This window comes from Nicotiana attenuata, unplaced genomic scaffold (genome assembly GCF_001879085.1).
Source record: "Nicotiana attenuata strain UT unplaced genomic scaffold, NIATTr2, whole genome shotgun sequence".
Taxonomy (NCBI): Eukaryota; Viridiplantae; Streptophyta; class Magnoliopsida; order Solanales; family Solanaceae; genus Nicotiana; species Nicotiana attenuata.
This window is the reverse complement of record NW_017670243.1, coordinates 29,909-41,680: the sequence shown is the minus strand read 5'-3', so window position 1 is coordinate 41,680 and position 11,772 is coordinate 29,909. Positions and strand designations below refer to the sequence as shown.

The 11,772-nt window shown below is 39.3% G+C and overlaps 1 protein-coding gene across 2 annotated transcripts in view; it reads left to right on the top strand.

Annotated features, from left to right (window-relative positions):
* Positions 1-502: 502 nt before the first annotated feature.
* LOC109236544 (beta-fructofuranosidase, insoluble isoenzyme CWINV3-like) overlaps positions 503-11,772 on the top strand; it is a 22,394-nt gene continuing 11,124 nt past the window's right edge. The window contains exons 1-4 of one of the 2 annotated variants that reach the window (XM_019402737.1): positions 503-757; positions 941-949; positions 4,626-5,488; positions 5,805-5,963. In XM_019402737.1, coding sequence (XP_019258282.1) covers positions 700-757; positions 941-949; positions 4,626-5,488; positions 5,805-5,963 — 1,089 coding nt within the window. In that variant the 5' untranslated portion in view covers positions 503-699. Of the gene's footprint in view, positions 758-940; positions 950-4,612; positions 5,489-5,804; positions 5,964-11,772 lie in introns of both variants that reach the window. The other variant, XM_019402738.1, reaches the window with a different exon arrangement.

Below are 11,772 nucleotides of genomic sequence, written 5' to 3'. Positions count from 1 at the left end.
GAAGTCTAACCACCACAATCATCACTAGTCTCAACAGAAAGTAATTTTACTTTTTGGTACAAATATATTATAGAAGTGCTGTTTAAGTAAAAGAGAAAATGGTCATCTAGCTATTATTGGGCATTTTGGTAATCTAACCTTACTCTTTGGGCTTCATACTTATAATATAGTATAATGATGATATAATAATATAATATAATATTGATATTGATAGATGATTGAATTCAGACAGATTTGGGATATATTACTTTGACTTGTATATGGACGTTTGGCATCTTTGGATTAGTCAGAATATATATATAGAGTAGAGTGATGTCTTTATGGTAATTCATCAAGTTTGATTGAAAACTTTGTGCCCAAGTTTGGCTAAGATCATTGATGACAAATTCATAAACACTAACATTTTCGGTTTTAATTTGCTAGAATATATTATTTTGACTTGTGAATATAATATTTTGACTTGTGTAAGATATATGGAATGGAAGTCTCCTCTTGTTTGCCGTCTTTGGATTAGTTGGAATACACGACTTGGGATATATTATTTTGACTTGTACAAGAGAGAGTAAGATGGGATAGTGTATTTATACCTTCTTCGGTTGTATTCAACATTTGCACTAACAAAAAACAAAGTTTCTTGCTTTCACCAAGCCAAGATCCATAGACTATCTTATATTTTGCACTCAATATTTTTCTCTCTTCATGGCTCAACCTTATAGAACTGCATATCATTTTCAACCTCCCCGGAATTGGATTAATGGTATATTCTTAAACACGCTCATCCTTTTTCAGATTTGTGATTATTTTTGTTTGATCTAAACGAAACTCTTATTTTTTATATTTTATATATTTATTTATTTATTATTGATTTTTGTTCGATTGGTGGATCGTGTCGTTGACTTGTAATGCTGATGAACTGGAATACATGTCGTTGGACTCACAGATCCTAATGGTAAGTTTTCTTGTCTAATCGTCACTTTCTATTTAGAGGACTTATAATTCTATCACATAAATCTACCTTTTTCATGTCACAAATAATACTAGCAAATTTTAATGTTGTCGTTCCAACTCTCTCCTCCAATAATATTGTACAAACCTAAAAACTCAAGGGTACGATAAGAAAGAGAAATGGGGATAATTGGATGTAATTTTAGCTTACTAATTGGCAAACTACCGGCTATATCCATTTATAAGTAGTTCATTACAAAAATTGACCAATTCATAAAATATTACTAATATTACCAAATATTACTAATAATAGCCAATTAGCTATTTGTAGCAAAAAAAAAGTCAAATCTTTGTTTTCTTTTGAGTGGGTGTTATTAGAATAGATTGAGTACATCTTACGGAGCTTGAATCTCAGTTTTGGGATGATTTGGTGAAGTTTTGAGGTGGTTTGAATTGAAAATTCGAAGTAAAAACTGAACATGAAAAAGATGATGTGTATCACACTGTGTATCATTTGTGTATCACATGTATATTCATGTATACCTATGTGAGATACATGCGTGATATATGTTTGATACATGTGTAGGAGAAAGAATTTTTTTAACTCGATTTAATTACGAACTTTGATACAAAACCAATCCAAATCACCCCCAATCTTCCTCAAATTTTGTATATTGACTTATCTATACATTTTCAATGAATTTCATCTATACCCATTGAAAAAGTTCTTTTTTTTTACTTAGATTTTTGAAATATAGCATATATTTTTAATTATATTTCATCACCTTATTTGCTACCTCATCCATGAAATTTTCTTTCCGTCTTGCATCTAATGTTGCTAATCACACTTAAAAATATGGAAGGTGATTTTTGCATGTGATTCTTTGACAGAAAGAACCTTATTTATTTGATTTTTCAATTTTTATATGTACTTGGCTAGTTTTGGTAAGTATGACTAATATGACTAGAGGTTGATAAGTCGAGACTTATTTGAGACATTTGCATAAGTTTCCCATAAAAATAAGGTAAAAATTGCACGGGGCGCCCTATTTGGTCGCCCCCATTTAACCTATACCCATTTAAAAAGTTTTAACTTGTACCCCTTTTTAAATAACTTCAACCCCCTTTCTCCTCCCCCTTCTCCTCCTTTGTTTTCTTCTTCTTCTTCTTCTTCTTCTTCTTCTTCTTTCTTCTGCTGCTGTTGGTGCTGCTATAAAACTTCAGCCCATGGGATGATTGCCATAAGTATGTTTATCAGATTATTTAAAAATAAATTATAAATAATTACGTAAGTTAGTAGATAATAATTTGTGAATATTTCGACGTAATTCTGTTCTTTTCACGTTTATTGTTTTCAAAATTTATGATTTAGATATTGTTGGCAATCTGATTATTTTATAGTAGTAATACACTATGAAAGAATAAGGTGATTATTTATCTAGTATGTTAGAAAGTTTTTTCATAAACTTTAACTTATATAGTGCTGAAGTTTTTACAAATGAACTAAATAACTTCAGCATCTTCTGCTGAATCTTTTGAAAAAGCTTATCCTGGACTAAAAAACTTCAGCTTATTTAGTGCTGAAGTTTTTACAGATGAACTAAATTACTTCAACATCTTCTGCTGAAGTTTTTGAAAAAGTTTTATGACAAAACTAATGAATCCAGGACAAAAAAAACTTTAGCTATTTTAGTGCTGAAGTTTTTACAAATGAACTAAATAACTTCAGCATCTTCTGTTGAAGTTTTTGAAAAAGTTTTATGATAAACTAATAAATTCAGGACAAAAAACTTCAGCTATTTTAGTGCTGAAGTTTTTACAAATGAACTAAATAACTTCAGCATCTTCTGCTGAAGTTTTTGAAAAAGTTTTATGACAAAACTAATGAATCCAGAACAAAAAAAACTTCAGCTATTTTAGTGCTGAAGTTTTTAAAAATGAACTAATAACTTCAGCATCTTATCCAGGACAAAAAAACTTCAGCCCCGTCTACTAGAATGCTAAAGTTTTGCGTGATTGCCTTTGCTACTTCAGCCCCGTATGCTGAAGTTACGCGAAAAAGTGGGTACGCTTGCAATTTTTTTTTGCAAAGCGGGCATAAGTTAAAACGTGACCCAAAAAGCAGGTATAGATGCAAATCCCCCAAAAATAAGTTGTGGCTGGACGTTGAAATTAATGTTCTTCTTTTCTTGTCCGTTTTTATATTTTCATTTACGAAAGGGGAAAGTTGTCCTAGAAAATCTTTCTAAAATAAAGATTTCATTGTCTAAGTTAGGGTTGTAGAAAGAAAACACATAAATCGCACTAAATCGACAATTCGAGTCAAGCTGGAAAAAAAAACCGATTGTGATTTGGTTTGGTATTGAAAAAAAAAATCCAACCATAATTAATTTGGTTTTAACTAAAAAGAGTCAAACCGAAACCAAACCAATCTGATATTATATTTATTCAATTTAAAAAAATATTTTATACATACAAGTATTTATTGTAATGTAATTTGTAAATATTCCTTAAACTTTTTCACAGCTTTATCTTTTAACGTATTATTTCAAGTTTGCACTTGATATTCTTGAATGGTAAATAAATTTTATAGCCCATAAATGTAGTAACTCAAACAAAGTTCAAATCAATACTAATGCTAACAAAAGAAATTCAATTCAACACTAGGAATGATGATAGTGTTGGACACTATTTTTTAGTTTTATATTGGTATATAATGAAAATGCATAACTTAGTTTATCTTTTTCTTTAGTGCTTAGTTATGTAATTAATAGTACTTATTAGCTATATTTATTTTAGCATGACCTATAGAGTATTTTTAGATTATGTTAATTCTCATTACGGCTTATGCTTTATGCAATTTTATTATCTTTTTTATTGAATATTTTAATATATTGCTATGACTTATCTCATATTATTGTGTTGTTTTCTTGAAAAATACATTATATAGTTCTATCTTATTAGGACTAAAAAAATACTTGGAGACAAGTATTTTGTGCTACCCGAAAACTCGAGAAAAATCGAGATTGAAAAACCCGACTTTATTGGTTTGATTTGGTTGGTTTATAGATTTAAAAACCCGACACTATTAATATGGCTTGGTAATTAAAAGTACGAATCAACCCGACCTATGTACACCCCTAGTTTAAGTATACCAAAAATTTAAATAAAATTCAAGAATTACACTAAACTTGAATGAAGGTATTGTAAGTGATAACCACATTATGTATTATTTTATAATTCGATGGAATTTATAATCATCAGTAGTTGTTTGCTTGCTTGTTCAATATAATAAGGAAAATGTTAATCATAAAATTAAATATAATCAAACTCTTCGTTGTGCATCTAGAGTAGAGGATCCAAGTAATTATAGGAACTAGAGCTAAGGAGAAAATTATGTACAAATTTGAACAGCATGTTTGGAAGCACAGGAGGATGTTCATTTGTTTATATTATTACCCGTATTTAATTCTGGGTCATTCATAGCATTACTATATTTACCCCATTCATTGCATCAATGCACTGAACAATATGAAAAAATATTTACACAATCAATAGGTTATTGCTAGTTACTCTATAATAGCATAACTTGATAAACTAAAATAAATGGTAAATAACCTGTTGTAACAAGTTAATTTACACCAAAATTCTGATAGTATTTTACAAGATTAAATTTGCAGGACCAATGATATACAAGGGAATATACCATTTATTTTACCAGTACAATCCTGAAGCTGCAATATGGGGAAACTTAGCATGGGGTCATTCTACTTCAACTGATCTTATTAACTGGACTGTTCATCCTCCTGCACTTTTCCCTTCAGATTCATATGACATCAATGGTTGTTGGTCAGGTTCTGTTACAATTCTCCAAAATGGCACACCAGCTATACTCTACACTGGTTGTGATTCACAAGATACACAACTTCAAAATCTAGCCATACCAAAAGATTTATCAGATCCTTACCTTATCGAATGGATTAAATCGGATCATAATCCGATAATGGTACCTAATCCAGGGGAAGAAACTTTGTTCAGGGACCCGTGCACGGCGTGGTTAGGCCCTGACGATGGAATTTGGAGAGTAATCATAGGAAATGAAAGAGAAAGCAATGGAACTGCTCTTTTATACAAAAGTAAAGATTTTATTCACTGGACTGAAGCTGAGCGGCCCTTGCATTGGACAAATGAAACGAAAATGTGGGAATGTCCTGAACTTTTCCCTGTATTAGTTGATGGTACTGAAAATGGAGTTGACACTTCAGTGATTTTGCATGGAGTTAAATATGTACTGAAGATTAGTGTGGCTGCTACTGGTGTTGATTATTATACGATTGGAAGTTATGACCATGAAAACGATGTATATATACCAGATGATGGATTTGTAGACAATATTGAATCAGGATTAAGATTGGATTATGGAAGGTTTTTTGCTTCCAAATCTTTCTTTGACAGTGCCAAAAACAGGAGGATCTTTATTGCTTGGGTTGATGAGTCTACAAGTAGGGAAATTGATATCATCAAAGGATGGTCTGGTCTTCAGGTAATTAATTCCTTCGACGCCTTTTTTAAATATGTGCACTACCTTGTGAAGATAGAGAGACTGTTTCAGTAGACTCTTGGCTCAATAAAAGCAAAATCACAGCAGTTATATGGGAAGAGAAACAGTAACAACAACCAGAAAAAATAAAACTGAAACAAAGGAAACATCAGGTAATAATAGCGATCTAAAAATATGGAATACGAGGATAACACAACTAAGAAAAAGAAGTACAATGTTATGTCCTGATCACCTCTCTCCAATACTTTTTCGACCCACATTGTCTAATGAAGTTATAATTATACTCATTGTTTTACAGACGTTTCCACGGAAAATTTGGCTTGCCAAATCTGGAAAGCAATTGGTTCAATGGCCAGTGGAAGAAATTGAAACGCTAAGGAAAAACCAAGTTATATTACCAGCTACAACACTAAAAGCAGGTTCAAAGAGTGAAATTTCAGGTGTCACTGGTGCACAGGTATAATTCTTTAAACTTTTGCCGAGTGCCTTTCGGAAACAACCTCTCTACCTTCACAGGGTACGGGATGGTCTGCATACACAGATTCCTCATCCCCAGACCCCATTCGTGGGATTACACTGGAATTGTTGTTGTTGTTGTTGTATATAAGCGGCCTTTCTATTTTTTGCACAAGGATTATAAGTAAGTTGGTTCTGTATGGGGTCGAATTTGACCAACCACGTTCTACCGTCAACATGACCAACCACCGAATGTTTGCGAGCCAACACGAGAGAACGACCCCGGGGTGAGAGGAGGGACGACCTCGACCCGTTATCGGCTCCCCTATAAAGCACACTGACGTCGTCACTCTAAGGACTGAGCTCGAATCCCCCATTATATAAAGGGGATCCGAACCTTGTAATAGGCAGACAACTTGTAATAGAAAAACTGATTCTCTCCCTAATTTTGATCTCGATATCACTCTCTCCTTCTCTCTCTCAATCTCTTTCCTTTATTGCTATTATTGTTCCGATTATTGAAACGATCCTGGGGATTATTATCTTCAACTACGATTTACCCCTTCACCTCTTTGATTGATTTGCTTAAAAAAAGGTTTAACATCTTTTGTGTCAAACAATTTGGCGCCGTCTGTGGTGATTTCGGTAGTTGAAATCGTAGTTCTCACCTGGGATATCAAAATCAACGATCTCTATCCTTCGCACTCCATAGAAACCAGCGATGGCAGAGAAAGAAGCAAGGTTGAAGGCAATAGCAGATGTCTCAAACAACCTCTTAGACTCCCTTAACGAAGCCGGTAGAGAAAATACCGAGAATGTAACGCCAAGAGGTATACCGGAGGGAGAGATCTCACCCTCTATACTCGAGGATCCGATGATCTTGCGCGACAGAGGAACTTCAACGTCCACGGTGAAAGAAACACCACTAGCAGTCCAAAAGCTATTAGAGGAGTGGTTGACAAGCGCTCTAAACACCGTGCTTGAAAAAACCCCTCTAGGAAATACCGGAGATTTGCCGGCGGTAGAAGTCGCTGCTGTCACCAGCGAGCCGGGCACTGTACAAACAATCAACACTCGCACTACCACCGATGCAAGTGATGGTACACTCGCGATCATCCTAAAGAAAATGGAAGAAATGAAAAACGAGAACAAAATGCTTCATGACCAAATGAAAGAACACCAGGAAAGGGTTGACAAAATACCCGGCGCCCCTAAGCTGCTGCCAAAACGCGATGTGGGAAGGTTTGTCGAGAAGCCGTACAGTGAGGAAGCTGCTCCCCACCCCATCCCGAAAACCTTTAAAATGCCACCATACTTGAAAATATACGACGGGACCACGGATCCAGAAGATCGCCTGATTCATTACGTCACTCCGGTAAAAGGCAACGACTTGTCAAAAGAACAAGTGCCATCTGTGCTATAGAAAAAGTTCGGTGAGACTTTGACAGGAGGAGCGTTAACCTGGTATTCTCAGTTACCAGCACGGTTGATATCGACGTTCGAGGAAATGGCGGATAAATTCGCTACCGCTCATGCAGGAGCAAAGAAGGCTGAAGCCAGGATCAATGACATCTTCGCTATCAGACAAACGGCGGGCGAAGGGCTCCGGGACTTTTTAGCCATGTTCAACAGGGTAAGAATGGGACTGCCAAATGTGTGGGAAGGAATGGCGGTCGCAGCCTTCCAAAACGGATTAAGCAGAAGCGGATCGAAGGCAACCAAGAAGTTACTCAACAGACTCATGAAGTACCCTCCCACCACATGGGAGGAAATCCATAATGCCTACTGCACCGAAGTAAGAGCAGATGAAGATGATCTCAACGGTCCAACCCAGCGACTAGCGTCAGTACAGTCCGAGGTAAGGAGGGATCGACGTAGCGACGGACGAAGGGATCAGCTCCCGTGCTTCAACAGAGAAAGGCATCAGCCCTATGTCAGAAATCCAAATCCGCCTCCCCCGAGGCATGCAGATGCCGTGTCGCGACATATCGCGCCCCTTCAAAACGAAAAAGGTATGCCTCCATTATTATATGCTCACAACTTTTGTGTTTCCCCTTCAGAAATAGTGTACGCACTAGAGAAGCTGGGCACGAAAGTGCAGTGGCCACCAAAGATGAAATCGAACCCAAGCGCAAGAAGATCAAGTGTCCTCTACGAATTCCATCAGGAAAGAGGACACAAGACCGAAGACTGCATAGGTTTACGACAGGAGGTGGTCAGAATGCTGAACCAGGGATACCTAAAAGAACTGCTCAGTGATAAGGGAAAGGCCAACTTCGCCAGAGGGCGCGACCCATCTCAAGGACCACCAAGGCTACCGTCGCCGGCACGTACCATACAAATGATTATCGGCGGTGGCGACGACTCAGTGATCAACCACATAAAGTTCGCCACCACGCATAAGCTGAAACGTACAATCACTCACGAACGGTATGATGGCTTCGAAGACAGTATCATCTTCGAAAAGTCAGATACCGATGGTTTGTCTTTCTCTTATTACGATGCTTTAGTCATAGCATTACGCATTGCTGATACAGATGTGAAGAGAATTATGGTAGATGATGGAAGCGGCGCGTGTATTATCCACCCGAGAGTTCTCATGCGAATGAAGCTCGAGAACAAGATAATACCACGTCGCATAACACTAACAGGTTTTAATAATGCGGTAGAGCGGACATCTGGAGAAATAGCATTACCAGTCCTGGCTGGGGGAGTCACGCTGGAAACTACATTCCACGTCATGGACCAGGAAACCGCCTATAATGCCATCATTGGACGCCCATGGATACACGCCATGCGAGCCGTCCCCTCAAGCTTCTATCAGGTAATCAAGTTTCCCACCCCGTGGGGAATTTTCAGCATTCGAGGCGAGCCGCGCACCGCCCAGGAATGCTACCGGATCGCCCAAGATTGCACGCATACCAAGAAGTTAAAAGGGTCAAGCGCGGAGGCATAGAAATCAGCCATATCAGGAGCTAAAACTGACTCGCCAGCAGAAGTCATCATAGAGCCCGACGTTGTAGAAGCTTGCAAAGCAACTATTGAAGATCTCGACACGGTACACCTGGACGATGCCGACGATACAAAAAAGGCGTATATCGGACACAACCTTTCCGAGCCAGGTAATTATCGTGAATTTTTTACTAACAATGCCGATCTATTTGCCTTTTCACACTCAGATATGCCGGGGATTCCAAAAGACATCGCCACTCATAGGCTGAATGTCGATCCGCTCTATCCGCCTGTGCGGAAGATGAGGAGGAAATTCAATGCCGCAATTAACGAGGCTGTCAGTGAAGAAGTGGACAAGTTACTGGCCAACGGCTCCATCAGAGAATCGAAATACCCCCAATGGGTCGCTAATGTGGTTATGGTCAAAAAGAAAAACGGCAAGTGGAGAATGTGCGTGGACTTCACCGATCTGAACAAGGCATGTCCAAAAGATTCCTTTCCCTTGCCCCATATCGACCAACTGATCGACGCAACAGCGGGACACGAACTGCTGAGTTTCTTGGATGCCTACTCCGGTTACAACCAAATTCTAATGGCTGAGGAGGATAAAGAGAAAACAACTTTCATCACCCACCAACGGACTTACTGCTATAAGGTGATGCCATTCGGACTCAAGAATGCGGGAGCCACATACCAGAGGTTAGTTACAAAGATGTTCAAGGAACAACTCGGCAAGAAAATGAGGTCTATATCGACGACATGCTGGTGAAATCGGCAAAGAAAGAAGATCATATCGATCATTTGAAAGAAGCCTTCGAGATATTGAAACAGTACGGGATGAAACTGAATCCGGAAAAATGCGCCTTCGGCGTGGCCTCAGGAAAATTTCTGGTTTTCCTTGTGTCACAACGAGGCATCGAGGTCAACCCGAATTAGATCAAGTCCATAGACACGATACCCGAGGTACTGAACAGCAAGAAACAAGTACAGAAGCTGACGGGACGAATAGCCGCCCTATCAAGGTTCATTTCGCGATCTTCGAACAGGTGCCACAAGTTCTTCAATGTACTGAAAAAGGATCATGGACTACAATGGAACGAAAAGTGCATCGACGCCCTGAGAAAACTGAAAGCATATATGTCCTCACCACCACTACTCGTCAAGGAGGACCCAGGCGAGAGTCTGCTCGTATACCTAGAAGTATCCGAAGTCGCCGTCAGCGCAGTCCTGGTCCGCGAAAATAAAGGTACACAATCCCCCACTTACTATATCAGCAAGACCCTAATCGATGCCGAAACAAGGTACCCACACCTTGAAAAACCGGCTCTGGCACTAGTCGTAGCTTCACGAAAGCTTAGACCTTACTTCAACTGTCACCAAAAGAGAGAAGGTGTGAAGAAGTGGACAAGTTACTGGCCAACGGCTCCATCAGAGAATCGAAATACCCAATGGGTCGCTAATGTGGTTATGGTCAAAAAGAAAAAAGGCAAGGTGGAGAATGTGCGTGGACTTCACCGATCTGAACAAGGCATGTCCAAAAAGATTCCTTTCCCTTGCCCCATATCGGACCAACTGATCGACGCAACAGCGGGACACGAACTGCTGAGTTTTCTTGGATGCTACTCCGGTACAACCAAATTCTAATGGCTGAGGAGGATTAAAGAGAAAACAACTTTCATCACCCACCAACACGGACTTACTGCTATAAGGTAGATTGCCATTCGGACTCAAAGAATGCGGGAGCCACATACCAGAGGTTAGTTACAAAGATGTTCAAGGAACAACTCGGACAAGAGAAATGAGGTCTATATCGACGACATGCTGGTGAAATCGGCAAAGAAAGAAGATCATATCGATCATTTGAAAGAAAGCTTCGAGATAGGTTAAGTACGGATGAAACTGAATCCGGAAAAAATGCGCCTTCGGCGTGGCCTCAAGGAAAATTTCTGGTTTTCCTTGTGTCACAACGAGGCATCGAGGTCAACCCGAATTAGATCAAGTCCATAGACACCGATACCCGAGGTACTGAACAGCAAGAAACAAGTACAGAAGCTGACGGGACGAATAAGCCGCCCTATCAAGGTTCATTTCGCGATTCTTCGAACAGGTGCCACAAGTTCTTCAATGTACTGAAAAAGGATCATGGACTACAATGGAACGAAAAGTGCATCGACGCCCTGAGAAAACTGAAAAGCATATATGTCCTCACCACACTAACTCGTCAAGGAGGAACCCAGGCGAGAGTCCTGCTCGTATACTAGAAGTATCAGAAGTCGCCGTCAGCGCAGTCCTGGTCCGCGAAAATAAGGTACACAATTCCCCACTTACTATATCAGCAAGACCCTAATCGATGCCGAAACAAGGTACCCACACCTTGAAAAAACCGGCTCTGCACTAGTCGTAGCTTCACGAAAGCTTAGACCTTACTTTCAATGTCACCCACCATAAAAAGTAATAACAACTTTCCCCTAAGGGCATCCTGCATAAACCGCGAGCTCCTCAGGGCAGCTCGCCAGATGGGCCATAGAGCTCAGCGAGCACGACATAACGTATCACCGCGAAACTGCCATTAAGATCGCAAGGTGCTCGCCGACTTTGTTCCGCCGATTTCAGTATGGAAATTCTGCCGGAAGCGGAACAAGACGCCCTTCGTGCCTCCACTCTCACCGACATTTGGACCCTCTATACTAAACGGAGCCTCGAATGCCTCGGGATCGGGACTGGGACTCGTCACTCGAAGTCCCTACAGGCGAAAGTAATTCGCCAGTCCATATGATGTCCCGAGATGACTAACAACGAGGCCCGATACGAGGCTGTAGGTTTTGCAGGTATTGAAGTTACAGCTCCAAGTACGGAGC